The sequence below is a fragment of the Trachinotus anak genome, unplaced genomic scaffold, assembly GCF_046630095.1.
Source record: "Trachinotus anak isolate AG129_WGS33_773 ecotype Australia unplaced genomic scaffold, CSIRO_AGI_Tana_v1 ptg000011l, whole genome shotgun sequence".
Taxonomy (NCBI): Eukaryota; Metazoa; Chordata; class Actinopteri; order Carangiformes; family Carangidae; genus Trachinotus; species Trachinotus anak.
Genome location: NW_027273862.1, coordinates 31,385,203 through 31,412,885, shown reverse-complemented (window position 1 = coordinate 31,412,885; position 27,683 = coordinate 31,385,203). Strand labels below are relative to the sequence as shown.

The following is a 27,683-nucleotide window of genomic DNA, read 5'->3' as shown; positions in this document are numbered from 1 at the left end:
ATGTTCAGGATGAGATGTTGACAGTTCCAGGCTACGTCTAGTTATTATCAATAATCTGTAAAGTCACCAGTAATTGTATCTGTTAAATAAAATGCGAAATGAATGTTGTGCAGTAAATAAATAGTACAAAGACTCAAACTTCTTTGGCAGCAGTGTCAATGAACTGAACCCTCACTAAGCAGGAAGCTGATCAGACGTCAGAATAAAACATCAGATAAACTGACAACCATCATCCAACAGACTGAAGTCACTTCTTCAACTTCCTACAACCTCCTCCAGTACTGAGGAAACCTGTGTGTATAATGAGTGTTGTGTGTATAATGTGTGTATAATGTGTGTATTATCTATGTCATGTGTATTATGTGTGTGTTGTGTGTATAATGTGTGTATTATCTGTATCATGTGTGTATAATGTGTGTATAGTGTGTGTTGTGTATATAATGTGTCATGATAATTAATCTGGATTTCAGACAGTTGCTGTAGCAACATCTCATGACAACGTTTAACGACCTGATCTCTCTTAAACTGAATGAAACCCTGTTTGTGTTTCCTCCTTTCAGAGCCTCTTGCAGAAGCTGAGGATTGTGGGAGTTGCGGTACAGGTTGTTCTTCTTCATTTCTGACAGCAGCAAGATGTTTGGCTCTGTGGTACTCTGCTGTTGGTCCTTCAGTCTGCTGCGTCTCTCCTCCTCCCTGGTTCATGGAAACATCCAGCTGGATGACGGTCCAGCTGCTGGCCGACGCACTGAGACTTCCTACCTTTCTGACATTGGTCAGTATCCAATCAGAGAACTTAAAGAACCTCACCTGTCACCTGACTCACCACGACAGGACTGAAGTTGTTGTGGGGTTGTTCTGTCTTCATGAGAGGAAAGAAAAGCGATAGCACAAATGTTCTGTAAGACATGATTCTGTTCAGAGGCAACATGTTTGTATTTGATTTATATTTATTTTTAAAGGAGGTGGTTGTTCAGGACTGTGACACTGTGACACCAGAGATCAGGTTCACATCCAGAGTCCCGTCTGTGGTTTAGTCAACAACAGCTCTTTGATTGAGGTTAGTGAAAGATGGTGGTCTAGGTTAGAGTCTGATCAGAACTTTAAAATGATAAAGCTGGAGTCACTACAGATGGAGATTGGTCAGTGAGATCAGACATTCAGGTGGAAAACAAACACGATGTCTGTGAACAATTAACTGAGACGTTCAGTATCAATGTATCTGTGACTTGTCACATACACAAATTAACAATAATAAAAAATGTTTCCTACAGAACATATCTGCTGTTGCAGTTTACTCAGTGAGTGAATTACACACACTGATGAAGAGTGTTTATGGATACCTTTAACACAAACCAGCAGGTAAGTTCATGATGACCTGAGTCTCATCAGCTCATCCAGCGTAATACCTGCACCAGGATCTGGTTCCCCAGATGAGGTCCCCATCCAGTCCCAAAGAGTGTGGATTTAGTGGGCTGATGATTTAATGAGATTATTCACCCTAAACCAGGAGGCGAGGCTTCACATTCCTCTGTCATTATGGCTAAGCTGTAAAGAAGAGTATCTTCTGCATACAGACAAATTATTACATGTACACCCACCTCCCTGTCATTTAAACAGTGGCTAAGGTGGATGACACCACTTGTGACACCACTGGCCTGTTTTTCTGTCTTATGTTCTGCAGAGAGAGGCCACGCCCCCGACCCAGTACATGACCCTGCCCTCCTACCTGTCGACTCAGTGGAGGATCACTTCCTGATGGACACGGGGTCTTACGACGAGGTGGCTGTGGCTGATTTAAAGACACAGTACACTCCAGGTTTTTGTTTAAGAGCTCAGATGCTGAAGTTATTAGAGTGTTATACATTGACTGCAGTGATTGTTCCTGTTTCTAGGACTCGTCAGCAGCCTTGCAGCTGCAGGGTCGGGCCATGCGTTCACCTCGTCGTTGCATCCCTCACCAGCAGTCATGCCTGGGTTACCCACTGCCCTGCTGCGACCCCTGCGACACCTGCTACTGCCGCTTCTTCAACGCCATCTGCTACTGTCGCCGAGTCGGCCACGCCTGCCCAGCCAGACGCACCTGAACACACCTGAGGCAAACAAACGCTGCTGAGGGGACACATGTCAATGAGCTGTTACATGTTGTATAAAATGTGCTGATTGTGAAGTAAATGACATGTTTCCAGATCTGAGTTCAACCTGTTTTATGTCAGTTATTCTAAAATTTCATGATGACACTGAAACAACATGTGAACTGTGAGAAGCTCACCTGGTAGAGTGCATATGATTAAGGCTTAGTCCTAATCGCAGCGGCCCGGGCTTGAATCTGACCTGTGGCCCTTTTCTGCATGTCGTTCCCCCTCTCTCTCCCCAGCTTTCCTGTGTCTCTCTCTCACTGCAACTATAATAAAGGCATTAAAAGCCCCCCCACAGACAGAGAGAAACATGTTGGTAACTATCTTTAAACCAGGGACAGAGCTGTTCTAGCCAATTCCGATCTATGCTAAGCTAAGTTAACACTTCCTAACTTCAGAGCACAGATGTAAGGTTAAAGTTCACATTGACAACAGAGGACACAGGGACAGATCTGGTTCAGAATTTATGTCATTTATTGATGATCAGATTGAAACAGGAAGCTGTCCGGTTTGACACATTCAGTTGGCAGCAATGGTCTGGTCCATCCAAGCGCGCAGCTCAGTGACACGGGCATACACGCCGGGCATGGTGGGAGTGCAGGTTCCACTGCCCCAGGACACGATACCAACCAGAGTCCAGGCTCCAGCCTTCTGACAGACCAGAGGACCGCCAGAGTCGCCCTGAACACACAATATATGAATGAATAAATAAACAATAAACAACACAAAGTAAACAATCTAAGGATCATCGCTTTCCTGTGCTGCGTCAGTAGCACCCACCATGCAGGAGGAGGCTCCAGAGGCTCCAGCGCAGATCATCAGGTTGGTAATCTTGTTGCCCCAGTAACGACTACACTGATCGTTGGTCAGCAGGGGGAGGGCGGCCTGCTGCAGCAGGGCGGGGGTGTCAGGAGCTGCAACACACACATACGTAACACAAACATCAGTGATGCACATTCACAATGTTGATTAGCTGTAGGCATACTGGTGGTCCAAACTACATCTAGTGGTCTGATAGAGTCCAGACATGTTGGGTCTGGACTCTTGAAATAAAGCAAAATTCTCCTTGTGGCCTTTTGTGTCAGCTTTTTAATGTTGTCTATGAACAAGTCAACACCAGTTTATTTCACTGTGCTCTCAGTGTGTGTGAATCTGTGTGAACCTGTGTGAAGCATAAAGATACATGAAAACTAAGATAATTCAATGTTTTGCTTTGTAAATGACAATGGAGCAGGTAAAGTCAGATTTACACCGCAGTTAAGTTGTCTGACATTATTCTGCCCCTCCCCTGCTGCCTTCTGACTCTCAGGTGATGTGGAATTTTCTGATTGGCCAGCTGTGACACAGGTGGCCTCACCATTGTAGCGGGTCAAGCCCCAGCCGCTGGTCACACACTTCATGCCTCCAGGGAAGTTGTCCCCCGTCTCCGCCACGCACACGGGGGAAACACGCATGTTCATCTGGGCAGGGCTGGCCAGCTTAATCAGCAGGATGTCGTTGTTGATGGTGTAGCCATTGTAACGGGGATGCTTGAACACCTGATAGGAAATGACATCATTATGACCAGCAAACACACAGGAAGACACCCTGACAAGGTGAAAGGCTGGGAGTGTTTGTCACCCACCTTGCCAACCCTCATGACCTGGATGTCCTCAGCATTGGAGGAGCGGTCGTGCTCTCCAAGGATCACACGGTGGGATGTCCTGCACAGAAAAGGGGGTTGGGTTTAAGACTTGTTGCTATGACAACAGCTGCAAATACATTTTTAAGTAACTGTTTTACATGATCAACAAATAAATCAGTGATGCACATTTGACATTTGAGCAGAGCCCTGCTGAGATAATAATAATAATAATAATAATAATAATAAAAAAGACTAAAGGTGTTTACCTGACGTTGCAGTGAGCAGCTGTCACCACCCAGTTCTCATTGACCAGAGAACCGCCGCAGAAGTGGAAGCCAGTGTAATCCTGAAACAACAAAAGTTAAAACACATTCATTAATACAACTGTGTGTGTGTGTGTGTGTGTGTGTGTGTGTGTGTGTGTGTGTGTTTACCTGAAGGGACACCTGCCAGGGCCAGGAGTGAGGCACTGCCTCCTCACCGTTCACGATGCGAGAGTAACCAGTGATGACGGGAGGGATGGCAGGAGTGCCGCAACCTGGTGACATCATCATGATATAGTCAGACAACACAAATGTGAAGGTTAAATCTGATCTGTTTTCATTCAGTGGTTTGTTGATATTTGTGGTTAAAGATGACATGCTGATTCACAAACAACAGCGAATTGAACAACATTGGTTGTCAGAGTGACTTTGGTTGTTAAGCTCAAAGGACAAATAACTGAAAACATAAAAACATAAAGGCGCTGGTTGCTGCTCCTGCAGCTACAGCACCCCATGTTGGTTGTAATAGTTTGCTGCTGTTTTGTTGAACATGCTGGGTCAGAGAAGCCTCTGTCCCAGCCTGCCTTGCTCTGATGTCAAAGACTTGCTCTCACCATAGGCGGCGCCAGCGAAGGCGAGGCAGGAGAGGATCCACAGAAAGGCCATGGTTCGATCATGGTGAGTCTGTGTGAGCTCGGACCCTTTATACAGCCAGGGAGCAACGTGATTGGACAGGAGGTAAGCGAGAGAGGACATCTTATCAGAGAACAGTGGGAGTTTGGACAGGTGGAGCTGATGGAAAGTTTTCACCTGAGGCAGGAAGGTTTTTGTCTGTAAACTGAAAACAAAATCTAAAAACGTCATGTTGTCCTCAGATGTGCTGTCTGACTGATCCACAGTCCCTCACAGAGACTGATCACAGAGCTGTCAGAAATAATTACACAATAATTAATTCAGTGGAAACACAACACACAGTTCAAATGGTCAATTCAACATCATACAATAAATAACCTCTGTAACCTTTGTAAACATGAAACTACAGGTTTTCATTAAAAACTGCAGATGTTTCCAGATGCGCAGGAGATTTAGTTTTTCATGACTGTGGCACAAATTATTTCAAATGTTTTCTATAAAAACAAAGACATTAGAGATCAGTGTTGACTCCTTTAATCCCAGATCTTTAAACTAATCAATGATCAATGTTTCAAATGTTTATTGAAAAGTAGGTGTTACGCACGTGTTAAAACATTTATATTGTAACTTTATATTATCATTTGAATAATATAATAATAATAATTGTAACATTTTAGTTCAACATTCACTAACAACTAAAAGATGAAAAAGATGAAAAGATGAAGGTCACATTTAGGCCTGAACAGAATAAAGAGAGGACGCTGTGCATAAGTATATATACAGTGTGTGCATCATCACTGATCAAGTTGTTCTTATCGTGTTGGCAGTGTTCTAATGAGGTTAGCATTAGCATTTGACAGCCTAAATGCTAACATTGTGAGCAGCCAGCATGTCTGCGTTTGTTGTTTGAAAGTTGTTTTGCTGTCTGTGTGTGAACAGTATTGTGTGTTTTATTGTGTTGTGTATATTGTTGCACTTGTGTTACTTTTATCTGTGTTTAATGTGTAACCCTGACAGTATATCAAGTTTCCACATGGAATAATAAACTGTCTGAATCTGATTTGATGGTTTGTTCTCATAGTCAATGTCTGAACAATCACTGAGCTTTGCTTTGTTCAATCACTTAGATTCAACATTTCTTGACTCAAAGTGAAACTAACAGAAAGAACAGAGTAGAAAGTTTGGAAGTGTGTGTGTGTGTGTGTGTGTGTGTGTGTGTGTGTGTGTGTGTGTATGTGTGTCTCACTGGTCACCATGTTCACTCATTCATTGACCTCACTGAACAACGATGAGTCATTGTACATGTGTAAATCAACAGTTATTTTTTCAGTGTTTGTACTGATTCACATGTTGGATTGATGAGATCAAACCTTCTCAGTTTATCAAAGATGTGTTATAGAGGCGGAGTGTGGTGTTAAAGCCGTAACTGACTCTGCAATGTTTTATCAGTGAAATGTTTCCATTGTGTTTGTGCTGACAGTGATTATGTGTTGAAGGTCAGCTGGTTTGAAACATGTGTGTGTTTCCCAGCAGCAGCTTCTCCTGAACATGTGGCCTCATGAAAAACTGATGATCAAACTGTCTGGATATGTATGATATATATGTATTATATATAATATATGTAATATGTATATATACTTTATTACACATATAATAAATGTAATATATATAATATATGTATTATGTAAAGTGTGAATGCATCATGAGTCATCAGGTCACTGAAAGGAAACTAAAAGAACAAATTATAATGAATTTATAATTTAATTTATTTAATGTTAAATGTTTTTTTTTAATTTAACAACATCAACAACACAGTGATGTTGGATTGTTTCTGTTGTATAGTTCAGGATGAAATATTCAGGCTTCTCACTGAAAATAAAAAATGTGTGTGTGTGTGTGTGTGTGTGTGTGTGCACGTGTGTGTGTGTGTGCGCGTGTTGGTTGTTGCTTGAGGTTTGCAGCAGTTGAAGGTTTCTGTCGTCAAGGAAACACAAACATGATGATGATGATGATGATGATGATGATGTCATCAACCCTGTAATGATGATAATTAATAAATGAGGTCAGAGGTCAAGGCTGGGGCAGCTGCAGCCTTGTATTGGTGATTGATTATGGACAGAAGAATCTGATATTTATCCAACCTGCTCCTCAGTCCACAGCTGAGGAGTCAGCAGGTCCAGGATCAGTGGATCTGATGGTCTTAAAACTACAGACAACAGACACTCTACTGTGAGACAGTAAAGTCTGTTTGTTTGGAACAGTTCTGGTTCAGGTTCCTGGAGCTGGTCCAGAGTGTATTGATGCGTCCTGTGTCTCTGGACTCCAGGAGATCCTCAACCAGAGCTGTTCTTGTGACGGATCTAAATCCTGACTGAAAATATTCAAACAAATCATTCAAATAATCACAGACCTGGTTTGTAATGACCTTCTCAAGGATTTTAGAAATAAAGGTGAGGTTGGATTCAGGTCTGTAATTAACTAAAACATCCAGAGTAAGTTTTTTAATTAGAGGTCTAATTACTGTGACTTTAAAGCCTGTGGTAATAATGGTGGTTCATAATGATATAGATATGTAATAATAATAAAGATAAGTTGATCAGACTTAATCTGGAGGTGTTGATTAAAAAAATGTTTGAACAGTTAGAACAGGGTCTAGAAGACAAGTCAATGTTTAAATGAAGAAAAAGAAATAGTCCAAATATAAATCTATAATATTAATCAATTACTGGACAGAACCTCTGAGTCTGAGTCTGAGTCTAAATCTGAGTCTGAGTCTGAGCCTGAATCTGAGTCATCTGAGGAAGAGACATGTATCTGTTACATCACAATTTTATTTATAAAAGCTCATTCAGGGTTAAAGGAACAGATGGCTCAATGCAGCCAAACACACACAGACATATATGTGTCTGTGTTTATGTATATATATATATATATATTTTTTTTTTTTTTTTAGGGCTGTCAATCGATTAAATTATTTAATCACGATTAATTGCATGAGTGATCATAGATAATCATGATTAATCGCATATTTTTATTCTGTTCTAAATGTACCTTAAACAGATTTTTTTCAAATTGTAATACTCTTTTCAACATGAGAACACACAAGCAAATGCTTGCTTTATGCAAAAAAATCATGTTTATTTATTGCTACAATGAGAAATACTCTCAGTTCAAGTAACTAACATGTGCAAACTGCATTGTAAAACAAGATGCTGAAATAAACTAAAACAAAAGCCCAACAAAAAAAATTACAGATGGGCATACCAATTTACTAACTGTAACATTATACTATAATGTTAATAATAATCCATTACTGCTCACGACGGCATCGACCTCGGTGCATTGCTTCCTGATTTCCCAAGCTACAGAGTGGCCCGAGGTTCAAATGTCACAAGCGTTAATCACATTTAAAAAATTACTCCCGTTAAAGGCATGTTATGTTAACGCGTTAACTTTGACAGCCTTAATATATATATATATATATATATATATATATATATATATACACTCACAGGCCACTTTATTAGGTACACCTTGCTAGTACCGGGTTAGACGCCTTTTGCCATCAGAACTGCCTTAATTCTTCGTGGCACAGATTCAACAAGGTGCTGGAAACATTCCTCAGAGATTTTGGTCCATATTGACATGACAGTATCACACAGTTGCTGCAGATTTGTCGGCTGCACATCCATGATGAGAATCTCCCGTTCCACCACATCCCAAAGGTGCTCTATTGGACTGAGATCTGGTGACTATGGAGGCTATTTGAGTACAGTGAACTCATTTTCATGTTCAAGAAACCAGTTTGAGATGATTTGAGCTTTGTGACATGGTGTGTTATCCTGCTGGAAGCAGCCATCACAAGTTGGGCTACACTGTGGTCATAAAGGGATGGATATGGTCAGCACCATACTCAGGTAGGCTGTGACGTTTAAACGATGCTCAGTTGGTACTAAGGGACCCAAAGTGTGCCAAGAAAATATCCCCCCCACCATTACACCACCACCAGCCTGAACTGTTGATACAAGGCAGGATGGATCCATGCTTTCGTGTTGTTGACCTCTGACCCTACCATCTGAATGTTGCAGCAGAAATCGAGACTCATCGGACCAGGCAACGTTTTTCTAATCTTCTATTGTCCAGTTTTGTTGAGCTTGTGTGAACTGTAGCCTCAGTCTCCTGTTCTTAGTTGATAGGAGTGGCTTCCAGTGTGGTCTTCTGCTGCTGTAGAACATCTGCTTCAAGGTTCGACATGTTGTGTGTTCAGAGATGCTCCTCTGCAAACCTTGTTTTTTTACGAGTGGTTATTTGAGTTACTGTTGCTTTCCCATCAGCTCGAAGCAGTCTGGCCATTCTCCTCTGACCTCTGGCATCAACAAGGCATTTTCTCCCAGAGAACTGCTGCTCACAGGATATTTTCTCTTTTTCGGACCATTCTCTTTATATCCTAGAGATGGTTGTGTGGGAAAATCCCAATAGACCCACAACCTTCCCCATTCTGATACTCAGTTTGAACTTCAGCAAGTCATCTTGACCATGTCTACATGCCTAAATGTATTGAGTTGCTGCCATGTGATTGGCTGATTAGATATTTGCATTAATGAGCAGTTGAACAGGTGTACCTAATAAAGTGGCTGATGAGTGTATATATGCTATAGTATATTGTATTTAAACAGTTTAGATGAACTCAACCAGTAAAACTCAAGACACAAATTCAAAGGACAAACACAGTCAGTGATGTTCATAGTTTTTATTATCATTCACTTTCCACACTCTGATGTGGGACTGCCAGGGGTCAGGGGGTTTGTATGTTGACCCCGGCATTGGTGGCTCAGCCTCTGAATGTTTAGTTGGCAGCAAGGATCTGGTCAACCCAACCGCGGAGCTCGGTGACACGGGCGTAGACAGCAGGAGTGGAGGTGGAGCATCGGCTGCTTCCCCAGGACACGATACCGACCAGAGTCCAGGCATTGTCCTTCTCACAGACCAGGGGGCCGCCAGAGTCGCCCTGAGACCACGACAGAAAATAAATAATAAGCACAAAGAAGGACAATATCGTTAAATTAGATGAAAATAAAATCTAAACAACAAATGACGTAGGTAGGTGGGCGGGGCCTCACCATGCAGGAAGTTGCTCCCGCTCCTCCAGCGCAGATCATCACATCAGAGATGTTGCTGCCCCAGTGTCTCTTACACTGCTCGTTGGACAGCAGGGGCAGGGCAGCCTGCTGCAGCTTGTTGGGAGTACTGGGAGCTGTGGGAGACAGATAGGACTCAGACACACTTCCTCTGCACCTTTCAAAGTAAAAGTCCTCCTGCTGCTCAGCTGGAGAAAAGGCGTCTTAAAATAAGAATCTGTTTATTCCAGGAGCCAGTCAGAGCAGCAGTAGGTCTTCAGGTCCTCAATCGAACAGCTGGAATTCAACTCACCATTGTAGCGGGTCAGACCCCACCCGGAGGTGACGCAGGTCATGCCAGCAGCGAAGACATCGGTGGACTCAGCAATGCAGACGGGGGACACGTTGGTGCCCAGGCGGGCGGGGGTGGCCAGCTTGATGAGGGTAATGTCGTTGTTGATGGTGCGGGGATTCCAATTGGGGTGGGTGAACACCTGTGATGGGGGGGGGGGGGGGGGGGGGGGTGTTAGTGGGGTGGTGGTGGTGGTGTGCTCTGAAAGCTGGTTGGGTGATGGGTGGTTCTCACCTTGGCAGGCTTCAGCACCTGGACATTCTCGTTGGAGCCATAGCCCTTATCATGCTCTCCAGCGACCACACGGTGGTAGGTCCTGACAGGAAACAGGGAACAGGACAACACACAGTTGTCAGTCACTGTGTGTTGACAACTGTGCAGGCAGCTGCAGGCAGGTCTAGTTTCTGTGTTTGGTGTTGTGTTGCTTGTTTTGGTTGTGTTGTGTTGCACTGACCTGACATTGCAGTGGGCAGCGGTCACCACCCAGTTCTCGTTGATCAGAGATCCTCCACAGAAGTGGAAGCCGTTGGATTGCTGAGAGGAAAACACACTGAACTCAGTCACAGGAAGAAGAAGAAATAATTTGTGTTTGTTGAGGTCAGTTGACTCACCTGCAGAGACACCTGCCAGGGCCAGGAGTGAGGCACCGCCTCCTCACCATTGACGATACGGGCGTAGCCGGTCACCTGGGGAGGGATGGCAGGGGTGCCGCAGCCTGAAGATAACAGGTCACAGACTTTAAAGGCCTTTTCTTCAGTTGACAAGTCAAACATCAGTCACAGAAAACTGAGTCATCAGGTTCAAATTTGTCTCTGTGACCAACTTCTTCTTATTATTCTTCTTCCTCACTCTCTGAGGCCAAAGTTCATTTAATCATTTTCATCCCACTGTGAGAAAACTGAGCCTGAGAAGCTGGAGCTGTGGTTTTAATGTGAACCAGCAGGTGGTGGCAGAGTCACACTGAGGTTCAGTCAGAGTCTGGACTGTGTCCTCAGTGAGCTGATCATCAATACAACCTCAGCCACAACTCAATCAACAATGATTTCAGTCTCCATGGTGAAGGAAACTGTATGAACTTTGTCACTGCTCAGTTTATTAAACAGTAACTGGCACAACTGAGTTCATGTAACTGATCAAATAACAAACAGTAAAACTACACAACAGACTGACTCTGAGTCAGTTTGTGTGTCTGTGTCTCACCATAGGCAGCGCTGACGAAGGCAAGGCAGGAGACGATCCAGAGGAAGGCCATGGTGATGATAGTGATGATGATGTGTTGAAGGCCCAAGCTGCCTTTTTATACCTGAGCCCTGCCTGGCCTCCACCAATCAGAGCATCCGGTGGTTGGTCCAGCTCAGCTGTCAGCTGGTTATCAGACGTGAGGTGACACCGTCGTTCTCACGAGTCACACACCCCGACCTGCTGTTCTCTGATTGGCTGAAATATCTGACAACATGTGGATGACTGCACCAGAGACCAGTCAACACATCAGCGTTTTTCTCCAAACTCAACTTTATTTAAACTGAACAGATGTGAACATGACACACATGAGTTTTACAGCCTGACTCAATTTAATGTGTTGTTGTGTTTGTGCTCATTCTTCTGTTCCTAAAGTCTCTGAGATGAGTTTTAAATGTTTGACTTCAGATCATTTTAAAGTCCTTTAACTTAGAGGGAAACAGAGTCTGCAGGTGGAGCAGCCTCCTCCCACCATGATGGAGCTTCCTATCCAACCTGAATTAATGACATAATAAATTTTATATAAAAATGTTTCTCATGTTGTTTTGTGAAGAGATGTCTGAAATGTTTTATCTTCATCAGAGAGTTTATTTCATTTAGTATGATGACATGTTTTCACTGTGAATCTGTTTTCTCTGAAAAAAATACTATTTTTTTCTACACACATCCTGAATTTCTCTGCATTTCTCTTTACAGCTGTGATGTTTGGGATATTTCATCATTTTGACTTTGGAATCAGTCATCCAGCTCAGAGCTCAGGGTTCAGGGTTCAGGGTTCTGGGCTCAGAGCTCAGGGCCCAGGTTTCGAGGTTTGGGGTTTGGGGCTAGGGGATCAGGGCTTGAGTGTTCGGGACTTGGGCCTCCTCCCCCAGCAGCTGGCTCAGGGTGATCCACCATAACACACATCCTGACAGAGACACAGTGATACAGCAACCAATGAGAAAAACATATGTAAAGGTTGTGTTATTGTTGTTTAGTCATGTTTTTGAATTAATTAACTTTATTTAATTTGACAGACGCAACAGTATTGGAAACTTTATTAGTATATTTTTAATTAGTTCTTGTTATTGTGTCAACATGTTGACAAAGGATGTTATTTTTTCTCCTCTCCTCTCCACTTGTTTTTCCCCATTCCTCCTTTTTAAATGGCGCCGCAGATGGCTGCCTCGGTGTTTTGGTGCGCTCTGCACCATTCACCAGAACAAATTCCTTGTACGTGAAAACATACTTGGCAATAAACCTGATTCTGATTCTGATTCTGATTCTGATTCTGAAACTGTTCAGTGTGTTGGTTGATCATCATGACATTAGACTGGTGTTTGAACTTTTCCCTCTGTTGTGTGTCACAGGCAACTCCCCTCTGACAGGTGGTGTGTAGGCCAGACTCGTGTAGGCCGGACTGTCTGAATCACAGAGATCTGGAATCAGGTCTGGAGCTCAGAGGCCACAGTTAAAGTCAATGAGTCTCAAACTAGAGATTCTTAGTCATATGACACAGGTCATCTGTTACGTTACTCAACCAAACCTTCACGCTTAGTGAACTATGATTGACAGGTGATTACATGATCCTTCTTCATCCTCTTAATCAGCTTCAGTTCTGCTTCATATATTCCTCTGTTTTCTCTCTTTTGTTTAAATAAAGAATAATTGTAAATGTAAGTTAAATTCATTCTGGACAGCAGTGGTGAAGAAAACCAGACATATTAATCTCAATGAGTCAAGTTTCTTTAAAAACACATTTTATTAAATCATGTTTTTATTACAGTTCATCACCAAAACAACCAACCACAGTGAATTTACACCACAGTGTCAGAATGTAAACACACACACACACACACACACACACACACACACACACACACACACACACACACACACACACATATTTAGATAGTTCATGGAGTCAGTACCTGTGATAATGTGTCACATGTTGACACACTGATAAGACTCAAACTAAACTGAAGATCAGTAACATCAGAAGAATTAAATGAATTTGATGAAACATTCAGTTATTTTTGTTTCCTCCTCAGAAACTCAGTGGGGTCGATCAGTGAAGCTTCAGGTCAGTCTCTCTGAATGCAGCATCAGAGACTGGACCTGGTTCAGGGTCAGGAGGAGTTAGTGGAGATCAGACCAGATGAGCTGCTGCATCTGGACCATCTGTCAGTTTCACTGTGAGTGAAGAGAGGTCTGTCAGAAGAAGTGAGAGAAAACCAGAACCTGGATCAGGATCTGGGTGGAGGACTGAGTCAGGTCAGACCTGATGTTTCTGATGTTGTTCAGAACAAAGAGTCAGGACCTGGAGACAGAGTCAACCTGGTCTCAACATGACTCCAGGTTCTCACTGGGTGAGAGATAAAGAGGAGATTTATATCATGACCAAGTGATCAACTTACAATTTGTAAGAATTTGTAAAAATCAATTATTTGAAAATGATCACTAAACATTTTCAGAGTTAAAGGTTGTTTAAGGTTCAAACCCATTCTACCCATGTTTCTTTTATTTCAAAATAAGAGTGCAGTCAAACCTCTGACTGGAGGAGAATCAAGAGGAGCTCATCCTGAACATGTTGATCTCTGTGAGACAACATCAGAGGCTGAACAGAGGTCAGAGGTCACTGAGGTGTGTGGAGAGGAGCTGCTCTGACACATGTACCTGAGACACATCTCAACCTGAGGCCTGGACTACAAAACAGGTTAAACAAACCCAGGATATCTGTTCGTTATCTGGCTTCACTGAACCTAACACCTCTGTATCAACTCTGTGAGTCAGCCCAGGTGTCCACATTAAAGGGGTGGAGTCTGCAGCATGTGACTAATCACAAACTACAAGTCCTCAGGCAGCAGAGCAGCATATTTTACAAAGAACAAACTATAATATTAGATAAATACAAAGAAAGTCATGATCCAGGATAAAAAAAAACAGCTAGTAAAAATCAGACTCTGTACTTAATGACATCACGGCTCATCATTAGGACTTGAGTAGATCTGATCTGGGTCCATTTAATGAATGTGCTGCAGGACAGGTTCAAGGTCAGGTTCAGCAGGTTGGCCTCTACACTGTGACTGTGATCTGCCTCCTTCAGTCCTCCTCTGTTTTCTGGGCTACATGTGGATCAGGGTCAGAAACAAGAACACCAGAAGAACAAGAACCTGTCTGTGTTCTGATCCACATATGATCCAGACTCAACAAGTGACTCAGTTTAAACGGGGTCTAAGTTTCCTGAACCAGCTCATGTGCAAACAGGCGTCTGGGAAAGTCTGGATTATCAGCAGCTGAGCAGAGGTTAATAATTGGTCAGGTGGTGGCAGCTGACGGTTGATGATTGGTCGTTGTGTGCATCAGGTATAAAAACAGGTGATGGTCCAGTGTCCCATCTCGCCTCCTGTTGGTGCTACCTATGGAGAGTCTGCAGGGTCATAAATTAACCCTGCAGAAGCCTTGGTGGTGTCTGATCCATGATTCAGCTGGCTGAAGTGATGGAGAATGAGGAGCCGTCAATTCTCCAGGTCTGGATTTTACTGAACTGTAACCTGACCACACACACAACAGTTTACACACATACAGAGGAGTCATCAACCTGAGCAGGAGAAAACATGATAACGTCAGATAGGTACAATCTGTCCTTGTGTTTCCTGCTGTAACAATAACACATGTAACACAATAAATCTGTTAGTCATAAATTCTATAAATAATCAATAATAGATAAAGGCACATAAATCCTCTGAAACTCTTCTACAGATCAGACCAGTTCAGAATATGTGACAGTTTCAGTAGAACACAAGTCGGTAATGTTCTATTGACTGACTGACACAGGTGAGATAGTGACTGACAGGATCAATCCTGTCTCTTTAATTTAACTATTGATCACATATTGGTTCTTGTTTTCATTTACATTTACATTTACATTTAATCGTTTAGCAGACGCTTTTATCCAAAGCGACTTACAGAAAGGGGAACAATCAAGGTTAAGTGCGATAAGAAGTGATAGCGCAGCAATAAGTGCTAGTGACGATTCTTTAAGTGTGGATTTGCTATGTAGTGCTAGGAGAGAAGGTGCTCTCTGAAGAGCTGGGTCTTCAGGAATTTTTAAAGGTAGAGAGGGACGCCCTTGCTCTGGTAGGAAGTGGTAGTGCGTTCCACCAACGGGGGATATGTGAGAGAAGAGTTTGGATTGCCTTGGACGGATGGGTGGCAGAGCCAGGCGTCATTTGTTAGAGGAGCGCAGCAGTCACGAGGAAGCATATTCCTGTACCAGGGCGTTCAGGTAGGTAGGTGCAGTGCCAGAGACAACTTTGTAGGCAAGCATTAGAGATTTGAACTTAATACGGGCTGCAACAGGTTTTCAGTAGGAATCAGGTCAAACATCAGCAGAATATCAGTAACTGAATAAGATCATAAATGAAAAACACCTGTATCAGCAACTGTGACCAATCAGCTTCATGCTTCAGTTTCGACTCAATACAAAACTGTTCTAGTTATTCCAACACAAATCACTTTCTGCTCAAATGTCTGCTGTAGACTGATTCAATTCAGTTCAATTTTATTTGTATAGTGCAAATTCATAATATACATTATCTCGAGGCACTTTACAGGGTAAAAAGTTAATGGCATAAAGTAGTTGAGAGAGAGAGAGAGAGAGTGTAATGCATCATGGGACTCCCCCAGCAGTCTAGCTCTATAGCAGCATAACTAAGGGATGGGTCAGGACATACCTGAGCCAGCCCTAACTATGAGCTTTACTAAACAGGACAGTTTGAAGCCTGATCTTAAAGGTAGAGAGGGGGTCTGCCTCCCGAACCCACACTGAGAGCTGGTTCCACAGGAGAGGAGCCTGATAGCTGAAGGCTCTGCCCCCCATTCTACTCTTACAAACTCTGGGAACCACAAGTAGACCTGCATTTAGAGAGCGAAGTGTCCTATTGGGAAAATAGGGAACTATAAACTCTCCAAGGTACGATGGTGCCTGACCGTTAATGGCTGTGTAGGTGAGGAGGAGGATTTTAAATTCTATCCTGGATTTTACAGGGAGCCAATGCAGAGAGGCTAACACAGGAGAGATGTGATCTCGTTTCCTAGTTCCTGTCAGCACTCGTGCTGCCGCATTTTGGATCAATTGGAGGCTTTTTACTGCATTTTTGGGACATCCTGACAATAAAGAATTACCGTAGTCCAGTCTTGAGGTAACAAATGCATGAACTAGCTTTTCAGCATCCTTTAGACACAGAATGGGTCTGATTTTAGCAATATTGCACAGGTGGAAGAAGGCTGTCCTAGAGACTTGCTTTATATGTCAAGTAAAGGACAAGTCCTGGTCAAAAATGACACCAAGGTTTCTGACTGTAGCACTGGAGGACAAGGTAATGTCATCCAGAGTCAGTATATTATCACATAGTGTATCTCTGAGGCGTTTTGGGCCAATTACAATAACTTCAGTTTTGTCTGAATTTAAGAGTAAGAAATTACTGGTCATCCAGGTTTTTATGTCCTTAAGACTCACCTGAAGCTTGGCTACCTGGTTAGTCTCACCTGGCTTCATGGATAAGTACAGCTGGGTGTCATCTGCGTAACAATGGAAATTTATCTGGTGCCTCCTAATAATGTTTGATAGAGGGAGCATATATAGACTGAAGAGTATTGGTCCTAGCACCGAACCTTGTGGAACTCCATGACTGACTTTAGTGTTGATAGAAGAGTCATTATTAACGTGAACAAACTGGAGTCTATCTGACAAATATGACTTAAACCAGCTTAGTGTGGTTCCTTTGATGCTGACCATATGCTCTCGTCTCTGTAATAGAATCTTATGATCGATGGTGTCAAATGCAGCACTAAGATCTAGCAGGACAAGTATAGAGACAAGTCCATTGTCTGAGGCTATGAGGAGATCATAGGTAACCTTAACCAGAGCTGTTTCTGTGCTATGATGGACTCTAAAACCTGACTGAAAATATTCAAACAAACCATTCCTGTGCAAATAATCACATAACTGCTTTGCAACAACCTTCTCAAGGATTTTGGAAATAAAGGGGAGGTTGGATATGGGTCTATAATTGGCTAAAACATCTGGAGTAGGCTTTTTAAGTAGAGGTTTAATTACTGCAACTTTAAAAGCCTGCGGTACATAACCAGTTGATAAAGATAAGTTAATCAGACTTGATATAGAGGTGCCGATTAAAGGAAAAACTTCTTTGAACAGCCTTTTTGGAACAGGGTCTAGAAGACAAATTGATGGTTTAGATGAAGAAACTGTTGAAGTGAGCTCAGAGAGATCTACAGGAGCGAAACAGTCTGAATATAAACCAGTTACAGTGGACTCTGAGGCTGCTGAACTGGACAGTACATCTAAGTCAGCTGATGACATCACTCTGACATCATACAGCAATTGTCATCAGCTGAGAAGGACTGAGGGGTCCCATCAACGTGTCCGATACCAGGGGGTGTCGTTGTTCTCAGAGTGAAGTCTGAGGTTCCTATCAAATGTTTTTGTTGTTTTTAAATCAACTGTTTTATTTTCAGGTATTTCCTTTGCCTTTGAACAGTCCACGCAGACCTGTAGACCTGATCCAGGATCAGTGAGCAGGACAGTACTCAGACATAAACTGACCATCAGCAGGTTTAGAATATATCAGGGTGAGTCCTGTACACAGGTCCCCAGTCCAGTCCAGAAGACCACCTGGAACCTGAACTTAGTCAGCCTAAAGGCAGGATGTTTTTAACACGATACCTGGATCTGAATTCATCGTCCTTCATATTTTCTTCGAGGATTTGGATCATTAACAAAGCTGCTCTGATGTTTCCCTGCAGGTCTCTAATGTTCACTCATGGTCTCTAATGTTCTCTAATGGTTCCTCTCAGGGTGCTGACACTGTCCTCACTACACAACCTCCATCAGAGGATCAGCAGCTCAGCTCCAACACACAGAACTACAGAGAACACATCTGCAGACACACAACACACATGTGTCAGTGCGATGGATAGGGGACCTGTTCTTTCACCTCTTCTCTCACTTGTTCAGTTCTACAGTTTAGACCAAAGAACCAAAACCTGAACTTTTGAAATCAAAACAAAGAAAAAAAAGTACAAACACATTTTCTGATTTTTAATTCTACAACACACAACACAAAACACACAACACACAAAACACACAACACACAAAGCACACACAACACACAACACACAAAACACACAACACACAAAACACAGGAAGAGGAGGACAGAGGAAGAGGAGGAGGAGGGCAAAGAAGACTTGTCAACAGACACACACATCAGAGCCACTGTGGTGGATCATGGTCTGACAGTGAGGGAGTCCGGGCAGAGTCCGGACCAATGTCAGTCACTATACATCGTAACATCTGACTGAGAACAGTTGTCAGCTTCAGCTTCAGTTCATCAACTTCAGCTGAGGATAAAGCAGCATCATCTTCATCACTGTAAAATCAGCTGTTTTCTGTTTGTGTGAAGACAAAATGACAAAATTAAACTCACAACACTGCTGTGTGGTATTCACAGCAGTGTTGTGTGTGATCAGTGTGTTGTTGCTGCTGTGAAACAGTGTGTATCACTGGTTGTGATTGTTGTTGTTGTGAGTTTCTTTTTGTGTGTGTGGAGTTTAAACACAATGAGCCAAACTCTGCAACAAGTGTGTAAGTGATCACACAAACCTGTAACAACTGACCTGAACCTGATCAAAGGAAAGTTAGTGTGAACTTCACTTGCGACAATCTGATCTTTCTGTCTCATTTCCACAAACTTCCTGGAACAAAGGAAACAAAGAAAACTGCAGTGAACAAATGAAGTTAGTGAGAGAAATTAGGCTTTAACGAGCAGCTGGAAACAAACGAGCGACAGTGTCATTTATTATGTCTCTGACACACCCGTCAGAAAACTGATGACTGACAGACAGAGGGAGGACAGATGGACTGGCCTGTCTGATCTGGATGTCTGCAGAGATGGACACAGGGACATAACAAGGACAGGTCTGTGATTGATGTGGTCGCAAGGCATGTGTGAGTGAGCAGGTCTCATCAAACAGCTGTTTATGACCCAAATTGTCAAAGATGAAGAAAATCTGAATGATTCTGGGTGAAGAACAAAGACAAAATAAGAACATTTCATCAGGGGACGCTGAGAGGACAGAAATCAGGAAGTAACCAGTCAGTGTGAGGAGAGATTTTACTTAATGTTTGAGCTGCAGACACTGCAACACGTGAATAAACACACAAAACAAAACCTCAGCACTTCACCACAGAAAGACTGAGTGCAGGACTCTCCTGATCAGGACTGTCTCAGGACTCTGGACCCACTGCTGGACTCAGGTCTCTGCTGACAAAGAGAGAAACAACGGTGTGTAGTGTTTGTGTGGTGTTTGTGTTTGTATAGTGTGTGTTTTTGTGGTGTTTGTGTTTGTATAGTGTGTGTTTGTGTGGTGTGTGTTAAAGTGTCATCATATGATGGTGATGTGTTTAATGACTTGAATCTGTGGTGATGAACCTGCTGAGACTCATCTGCTGCTGCTGGATGATGAAGTCCACATGTTGCTTTTTCAAGCTGTGTTTTAACTGTGTGGAGCTGTTGTAGCACCACACTGTGGACACACACACACACACACACACACACACACACACACACATCCTTCCACCTGTTCATGTTTATGGTCTTTTATTGTGAAGTTTTATCTTGACTACAGTGTGTGTTGCGCCATGGCTCCTGTGTTTGATGGTAAATAAAGTGAATATTAATATTCATCACGAACTGTAATAAAACCTTGTCACAGTGTCTTATCAGTCAGCAGGAGACTCCAGACTTACACTGACTACACAAAGATACTTACAACTGAACAGGAAGTACTAGGGTCTACCAACAAAATAAAATCGTAACTGGTCAACATGAGTTTATAAAAATGAAAGAAAATAAGAAAAATGACACATGGAAAACTGTACAAATCATTGAAAATATCATTACAGACCTACCACTCTCTCTCTCTCTTTTCTCCTCTCTCTCCCCACCCCACCTTTTTCTCCTCCTAAATCCAACTGGTTGAGGCAGACCCCCCCCACCCTGAGCCCGGTTCTGTTGGAGGTTTCTTCCTGTTAAAGGGAGTTTTTCCTCCCCCCTGTCGCCAAGCGCTGCTCTTTGTGGGAACTGTTGGGTTTTTCTCTATAACAAAGTAAGGTCTTGACCTGACCCTGTAAAGAGCCTTGAGATAATGTAGATTATGAGTTGGTGCTATACAAAGAAAACTGAATTGAATTGAATGAGCCTTTTGAAGTTCTGTTTTTAACTTTTTAACTTTACTTCTTAACGTCTCACTGGGATCCAGATCCAACAGAGTTTACATGCTGGACTCATCACATGCAGAGGTCTGAAATCTACTTCTGAGCGTTCAAGTCTGACAGTGAATGAAGTGGTTTTACTTTGACATCCCCTGACAGGAAACAGTATTTCATGTTTCCGTCAACTTGCCGTGTTTCCAGCAGTCGAGAGTCCGGACTTCTCCGCTGGACGTGTTTGACCTGGATCATGGACCTGGTCTTTCAGTCAGTCCGTCACGGTCTTCCTCTCTAACCCCCCAGCGCCCGGAGCTCCAACATGCTGCTGCCGGGGAACGTTTCCTCCGGCTGGGCTGAACTCATAGAATCCAACCGCTCTGAAGCGAAGTGCGGCGGCGCGGCGGAGGACGGCGGGTCCGGACCGGAGGCGGTGATCGTGCCAGTGGTATTCGGGCTGATCTTCGTGGTGGGGGTGGTGGGGAACTCTCTTGTGATGGTGGTGATCGGGAAGGTGAGGTACAACAGCGGAGCGGGAGGCGGTGGGGGAGGAGGGGGGAGGCGCTCCGGCAGCCCGACCAACATCTTCATCCTGAACCTGAGCGTGGCGGACCTCAGCTTCCTCCTCTTCTGCGTCCCTTTCCAGGCCACCATCTACTCCCTGCCGGAGTGGGTGTTTGGAGCCTTCCTCTGTAAGTTCGGCCACTACTTCTCCACCGTCAGTATGCTGGTCAGCATCTTCACGCTGGTCGCCATGTCCGTGGACCGCTACATCGCCGTAGTGCACTCGAAGAAGTCTCCGTGCGTCCGGAGCCGCAGGAACGCGCTGGTCGGGGTGTGCGTTATCTGGACGCTGTCTCTGTTGTGCTCGGTGCCAGTAGCCCAACACCAGGTCCTCACCAACCACCCTACCGCCCCAAACTGCACCTTCTGCTGGGAGCAGTGGTCCGGAGCCTCCAAACACACCTACAAGGTGACCATCCTACTGATTGGATACCTGCTGCCGCTGCTGCTCATCATCTGCTGCTATACCAAGGTCAGTTCAGGAAAGAGCTAATTTAACAAGATAATGTTTGACTTCCAGCTGCTGTAAAACACGCATTAATATCAGACCACTGGGACCAAAGGGCGCGCACGGTCTTGCTGATCATATAATCTGTGCGTAAAAACCTGCGGCAAGCGAGCGGAGACGAACACCGCCGAGAAGTTTCAAAATAAAACTTCTTCAAACTGAGAGAAGGTTAAAGTGGACCGAGAAATGGTTTGGGAGATACACTGATATATTAACAAAAATATGACAGGAGGGTCTGAAGAGTTCAGAGATGTTTTGATCTCACAATGAATTTTCCAGATCACAATAACTTTTTTTGTCTGATCCTGTGTCATAGTGAAACGTATTATCTGACAGAAAAATGATGATCATCTAAACATCTAAACATGTAAAGACACCCCCATGGACATCTGTGCACAGATGTCAAGATGTCAAGAGCTACAGCTCTCAAGCTCGTTATTATTTTCATGATGTCCTGTTCACTCACTTTGGTCAGAGGCAAGATGGTACAAAGAAGGTGGTGGATTAGTTCAAGATGCCGAGGACTCTTCATTTACAATTTTACTCCCAAGATTTGAAAAACAAGCACATAACTACAGAGACCTGACTCTGGAGCCATTATCGCTTTTATAAGATCTGCTTAGTCAGCCATGGAGGGTTGTATTTTTATGTCTTTCACTAGACACTTTAATATATTTGCTCTTTATTTATCTTGTCCAGGTTTTACAGTGGATCTGTAGATTATTGATATATGGACCAGCAGGTTAGGCAGATCCTTTTTAAATGTTCTCGTTTTTACCTTGTTTAGAGAGGAGTATGTGTTTATTCAGTTTATGAGCAGAGAGAATTAGACTGTGATCAGAGAGAACCGCAATAAAATTCAATGATTTTATTATCCTGTGTGGTTCTGGTCTGTTTGTAGGACACCAGCTCAATTTGTATATGTGTGTGACTGTGTGTGACTGTGTGTAACTGTGTGTAATTGTATGTGACTGTGTGTGACTGTGTGTAATTGTGTGTAATTGTGTGTGACTTTGTGTAACTGTGTGTATCTGTGTGTGACTTTGTGTGACTTTGTGTAACTGTGTGTAACTATGTGTAACTGTGTGTAACTATGTGTGACTGTGTGTCACTGTGTGTCACTGTGTGTCACTGTGTGTATCTGTGTGTGATTTTCTGTGACTGTGTGTATCTGTGTGTAACTGTGTGTGACAATGTGTCACTGTGTGGGTGTGTATCTGTGTGTGACTTTGTGTAACTGTGTGTAACTGTGTGTGACAGTGTGTCACTGTGTGGGTGTGTATCTGTGTGTGACTTTGTGTAACTGTGTGTGACCTTGTGTGACTGTGTAATTGTATGTGACTGTGTGTGACTGTGTGACTTTGTGTAACTGTGTGTATCTGTGTGTGACTTTGTGTAACTGTGTGTAATTGTGTGTATCTGTGTGTGACTGTGTGTGACTTTGTGTATCTGTGTGTGACTTTCTGTGACTGTGTTTATCTGTGTGTGACTTTGTGTAACTGTGTGTCACTGTGTATGAATGTGTGTAACTGTGTTTAATTGTGTGTGACTGTGTGACTTTGTATGACAGTGTGTAAATGTGTGTGACTGTGTGTTATTGTGTGTGACTGTGTGTATGTGTGTGTGACTGTGTGTGACTGTGTGTATCTGTGTGTAAATGTGTGTGACTGTGTGTATCTGTGTATGAATGTGTGTAACTGTGTTTAATTGTGTGTGACTGTGTGACAGTGTGTAAATGTGTGTGACTGTGTGTAATTGTGTGTGACTGTGTGTATGTGTGTGTGACTGTGTGTCATTGCATATGACTGTGTGTAACCGAGTGTGACTGTGTGTGACTGTGTGTATCTGATTGTGACTTTGTGTAACTGTGTGTGACTGTGTGTGACTTTGTGTGACTGTGTGTAACTGTGTGTGACTGTGTGTGACTTTGTGTGACTGTGTGTAACTGTGTGTGACTGTGTGTGACTGTGTCTATCTGATTGTGACTTTGTGTGACTGTGTGTAACTGTGTGTAACTGTGTGTGACTGTGTGTGACTTTGTGTGACTGTGTGTAACTGTGTGTGACTGTGTGTGACTGTGTGTATCTGATTGTGACTTTGTGTGACTGTGTGTATGTGTTTGTGATTGTGTGTGACTGTGTGTAATTGTGTGTAACTGTGTGTAACACACTTTTTTTTCAGGTTTTGTTTCATCTTCATAAAAAAATGAAGAACATGTCGAAGAAATCTGAGCGCTCCAAAAGAAAGGTACAGTCCTCTTCCTCCTCCTCCTCTTCCTCCTCCTCCTCCTCTTCCTTCTCTTCCTCCTCTTCCTTCTCTTCCTCCTCCTGCTCCTTCAGCGATGGCTTAAGCTCTAGTCAAGAATGGAGAGTAAACTGCTGTTGATGCTAATGTAGCTTAGCTATGTAGCAACAACAAAACCTACAAGTGGCTCCTTTAAAGGATTAAAACGTTTCCAAAACGATTCACCGATTCATCTTCCTTTGATGACTTGATCGTTCTGGTCTGATCGTTAGTTGGAGGGTGGAGGTTGATGGTTGGATGGGTGTAGGTTGAGCCCCACTCTGGCTGGCAGCCAACAGTGAGCAGACGTCCTGCAGCAGCAGATCAGGGATCAGTTTCCAGCAGAGTATATGCTGCTCCTGGGTCAGTGCAGGAACAAAAGCTGCTGCATAAATATTTAGACAGCAGGACTAAGAATAGAGGAGATTCCCTGAGAGTCTGAGGAGCAGAGATTAAACTAAATGCTTCGTCCAGACTGAGCTTCTTCAACTGCTTCATGCCACCTCAGTTTATATTAGAATGTTCACCTGGATCCTGTTTGGTCTCATTGTTTTAAATCAACTTTCACTGTCAGCATGTTTCATTTAGTCTCCCTGTGGTCATCAACACTAAATCCTGCTGAAGGTTTTTATATCTGTTTGTTTATTATTTCTGTGACAGAGAATTTATAGAAACAAAAATCACATCTTCTTTTTTAGTTTTATCATCGAATAAACAGACACAGAGAGAGACAGAGAGAGAGAGAGAGACAGAGAGAGAATATGATTCTAACAAAAATATAATTATAATCTTTCAACAACACCGAACATGACAAGTGAGTTGCGTTTCTGTAGAGTGTGTTTAAGCAGCTCTCAGGAAGCGTTTGGTGAGCATCTGTCTATTGTCCATGAACTGATTTGGAGAATGTGGTGTTTGCAGTGTTCAGGTGTCAAACACCCCTCTGGTCTTTGAACACACCCTGCAGATTCACACTGATGTTTCCTCTCTGTTCCCCTGTAGACGGCTCAGACAGTTCTTCTGGTTGTCACTGCCTTCACCATCTGCTGGATGCCCCACCAAATCATTGCCATGTGGGTGGAGTTTGGCACCTTCCCCCTGAACGACGCCTCCTTTGCCTTTCGTATCGTCTCCCACTGCCTTTCCTATGGAAACTCCTGTGTTAATCCCATTCTCTACGCTTTCCTGTCCGAGAACTTCCGTAAGGCCTGCCGCCAGGTCTTCACCTGCCACTTCCTGTACCCGCCGCCACCCCAAGGCAAGGTGGTTCGTTTCCGCATGGAGAACTTTTCCACCACACACTCAACCACCAACATTTGAAGGACTGGGAGGTGTGATCAGATAAGTGACAAGAACACAGTGATTTCCTCCAGAGAAAACAGGAGGGAAGGGCTGATGGAGAACCCCCTCAGCAGGAGGTGGGTCACATGACAACGGAACAACAAGTGACTGGCTGAGGACAGTATTGATGGTCAGCCTCGTCTGGGTGTAGAAGATCAGATGGAGGTTTATCAACATAAGAACTACCAAATGAAACAGAAACAGGGTTTCAGAAATCTCTGTCCCCTGAAAACCAGTTGAGGATTCAGCCCCTTTAAACCTGTCCAGGTTTTAACCTGTCCTGGTTACATTGATATGTCGCGTTGATATGAAAAGTCATTTTTCTAATAAATTAGCCCAAGTACAGAAATTGAACATAATACACAGGAGCTGCAGTATAATTTGCAGTTTAAGTAGTACCTCAGTACCTCAGTTGGTCTGAGAAATATGAAGGCTCCTCACATGGGACAGTACAAACAGAACGTGTGGGGGTTTAGTGATTGTTTATTCTGGTTTGTTTAAGATATTTTATCATGTTTTATGTTTGTTCTGTGTTTGCTACAGAATAGACTGAAGCTTCATAGTTTCCACTGAACATGGACAACAGGCCCCTGAACAGGCCCCTCTCTTGTTGTGGAACCTTGAGGAACATGGACTCCTGTCTATTGTATATATTCATTTATATTTAATGATGAAAATTTATTTGAGTATTTAAAGATTTAATTTAGTGGTACTTTGAATGATTGATTTAGAGACTGATCAATAACCTAAAGTTTTTAAATCCATACTCAGTGTCAATTGGTTTGACTGAACAAATATCTAATCACCTTGGTACAGATTCTACTCAGTTTTCATCAATAATCATGGAAGTGGGGAGATTCATGTCTTTTCTTTAGTCATAACTCAGTAACGATGAAGCATCAGGTATCATGTAACTGCCACAGGAGACAGAGGAACATTTGACACCCCCCCCCCAACCAAAATAATAGTCATCATCAATCCAGGTCCAAGTTCATACCTTTCTGTGTTTAATTGTTACTGTTGGTACGGTACACACTGGTTTGATATTCACTGTAGTGTCCACAAGACAAGTGTGTGTAAGGTGTGTGTCCAGGTGAACTGATCACAGGTTCAATTTACCAACATACCTCAGACTGTGATCTACATTTAAATCCTGTGTGATATTTTTATGTGTGTGAGGTTACAAACGTGTGAAGGTTTATTTGTGAATGAAACATTAAACTTTTTGACTCATGCTTGTTCACAGATTTTCAGTGAACACAGACAAGCTTCAGACATGTGTGTAGTACTGACTGGACCTGGTGGACACTGTCCCCGGTCTTTAGTTTGGTCTCGGTCTCTGCAGATAGTGTAGAGACACAGTGGAGACACAGTGAGTCTGAGGTGTGTTCACACTGCAGAGGAGATATTCAACACAGATGGAGACTGAAAAACTCCTGATATTTGAGGGTGCAACAATGACAAAAACAACAATAACAACAATAACGTCATCAACAATACAACAATAACAATATCAATATTAATAATAATAATAATAATAATAATAATAACCCAAAATACAAGACAAAAAATAAATAAGTAAAATAAAGAAAAACAGTGGAACAGTGGAAAAATAAAACTTTGCTCCGACATTAATAAAAAGTTCCGACGTTTGCATTTGAATTGAGCATTTGACAACATCAATAAACTTTTGTCACATTTCAACTTTACCTTCTGTTCTTTTCATTCCAACTTACACTCATGTTATTCCAGACCCTTTCACCTGCAGTCACACCTAGGCCCACAACCACCTGTTCACCTGTTTCTCATTCTCTAATCAGCTGCCCACTACTTAAAACTCTCTGCCTCATTGTCTGTTGAGCTGTACCTGCTGTACCTTTCCTTCATCCAACTACCTGCTCATGCCTCACCTTTACCTGCTTTATGGATTTCTGCCTCTGCCCAGCTCTTTGTATCTGCTCACCTCCAGCTGATTTTTTCTAAACCGTTCAGGTAAGACTGAGCCCCTACCTCCACCCAACTCTCACCACTCGACAAAAAGAGCCGATCCAAACCAATGACCCTTCAGTGAGAGGGGTCTATAAAGCCTTCATGCAGGTTCACAAACCACTGTCCAGAGAAGAGCAGCATCACTCTGAGGATGAAATGTCACAAACCTACAACTTTGAGTTCAATGAGTTTATTTCCAAAGGAGAAGTTGTAAATTAACACAAACTCCTGTATAAACATCTGTATAAACACTTGTATAAATATCTGTACAAACAGCTGTATAACACCTGGATAAACAGCTGTATAAACATCTGTATAAAGAACTGTATAAACATCTGTATAAATATCTGTATAAACACTTTTATAAAC

The 27,683-nt window shown here is 42.9% G+C and overlaps 4 protein-coding genes across 5 annotated transcripts; 2 read left to right on the top strand and 2 right to left on the bottom strand.

The window, feature by feature from the left end:
* The first annotated feature begins 390 nt into the window (after positions 1-390).
* agrp (agouti related neuropeptide) lies at positions 391-2,192 on the top strand. 2 transcript variants are annotated; one of them, XM_071489973.1, is made up of 3 exons: positions 391-772; positions 1,682-1,816; positions 1,893-2,192. In XM_071489973.1, exons 1-3 carry the CDS (start codon positions 634-636, stop codon positions 2,111-2,113), a joined length of 495 nt encoding a protein of 164 aa, XP_071346074.1. In that variant the 5' UTR covers positions 391-633; the 3' UTR covers positions 2,114-2,192. The 2 variants fall into 2 exon arrangements, with proteins under 2 accessions (XP_071346074.1, XP_071346076.1); XM_071489975.1 differs by having other exon boundaries at positions 398-772; positions 1,682-1,779.
* A 399-nt stretch (positions 2,193-2,591) lies between these two features.
* On the bottom strand, positions 2,592-4,774 carry LOC139628347 (chymotrypsin A-like). Its single transcript, XM_071489971.1, has 7 exons — positions 4,637-4,774; positions 4,194-4,297; positions 4,026-4,105; positions 3,760-3,838; positions 3,493-3,673; positions 2,916-3,049; positions 2,592-2,816 (listed from the first exon to the last, which is right to left on the bottom strand). Exons 1-7 carry the CDS (start codon positions 4,686-4,688, stop codon positions 2,655-2,657), a joined length of 792 nt encoding a protein of 263 aa, XP_071346072.1. The 5' UTR covers positions 4,689-4,774; the 3' UTR covers positions 2,592-2,654.
* A 4,618-nt stretch (positions 4,775-9,392) lies between these two features.
* LOC139628348 (chymotrypsin B) lies at positions 9,393-11,475 on the bottom strand. The gene is made up of 7 exons (XM_071489972.1): positions 11,325-11,475; positions 10,736-10,839; positions 10,579-10,658; positions 10,359-10,440; positions 10,086-10,266; positions 9,776-9,909; positions 9,393-9,663 (listed from the first exon to the last, which is right to left on the bottom strand). The coding sequence occupies exons 1-7, from the start codon at positions 11,374-11,376 to the stop codon at positions 9,502-9,504; spliced, it is 795 nt and encodes a 264-aa protein (XP_071346073.1). The 5' UTR covers positions 11,377-11,475; the 3' UTR covers positions 9,393-9,501.
* Positions 11,476-20,824: 9,349 nt separating this feature from the next.
* galr1b (galanin receptor 1b) lies at positions 20,825-26,559 on the top strand. The gene is made up of 3 exons (XM_071489969.1): positions 20,825-21,668; positions 23,886-23,951; positions 24,987-26,559. The coding sequence occupies exons 1-3, from the start codon at positions 20,955-20,957 to the stop codon at positions 25,302-25,304; spliced, it is 1,098 nt and encodes a 365-aa protein (XP_071346070.1). The 5' UTR covers positions 20,825-20,954; the 3' UTR covers positions 25,305-26,559.
* Positions 26,560-27,683: the final 1,124 nt, after the last annotated feature.

Bases quoted from the DNA above. Each gene is read 5' to 3' on its own strand.
- agrp (XM_071489973.1), top strand. From the start codon at position 634: ATGTTTGGCTCTGTGGTACTCTGCTGTTGGTCCTTCAGTCTGCTGCGT. The intron at 773-1,681 runs GTCAGTATCCAA...TATGTTCTGCAG, and splicing joins TTCCTACCTTTCTGACATTG to AGAGAGGCCACGCCCCCGAC. The intron at 1,817-1,892 runs GTTTTTGTTTAA...TCCTGTTTCTAG, and splicing joins AAAGACACAGTACACTCCAG to GACTCGTCAGCAGCCTTGCA.
- LOC139628347 (XM_071489971.1), bottom strand. From the start codon at position 4,688: ATGGCCTTTCTGTGGATCCTCTCCTGCCTCGCCTTCGCTGGCGCCGCC. The intron at 4,106-4,193 runs GTAAACACACAC...TTGTTGTTTCAG, and splicing joins CCTGGCAGGTGTCCCTTCAG to GATTACACTGGCTTCCACTT. The intron at 3,674-3,759 runs GTGGGTGACAAA...ATTTCCTATCAG, and splicing joins AGGTCATGAGGGTTGGCAAG to GTGTTCAAGCATCCCCGTTA.
- LOC139628348 (XM_071489972.1), bottom strand. From the start codon at position 11,376: ATGGCCTTCCTCTGGATCGTCTCCTGCCTTGCCTTCGTCAGCGCTGCC. The intron at 10,659-10,735 runs GTGAGTCAACTG...TTTTCCTCTCAG, and splicing joins CCTGGCAGGTGTCTCTGCAG to CAATCCAACGGCTTCCACTT. The intron at 10,267-10,358 runs GTGAGAACCACC...CCCCCATCACAG, and splicing joins AGGTGCTGAAGCCTGCCAAG to GTGTTCACCCACCCCAATTG.
- galr1b (XM_071489969.1), top strand. From the start codon at position 20,955: ATGCTGCTGCCGGGGAACGTTTCCTCCGGCTGGGCTGAACTCATAGAA. The intron at 21,669-23,885 runs GTCAGTTCAGGA...CTTTTTTTTCAG, and splicing joins TCATCTGCTGCTATACCAAG to GTTTTGTTTCATCTTCATAA. The intron at 23,952-24,986 runs GTACAGTCCTCT...GTTCCCCTGTAG, and splicing joins CTGAGCGCTCCAAAAGAAAG to ACGGCTCAGACAGTTCTTCT.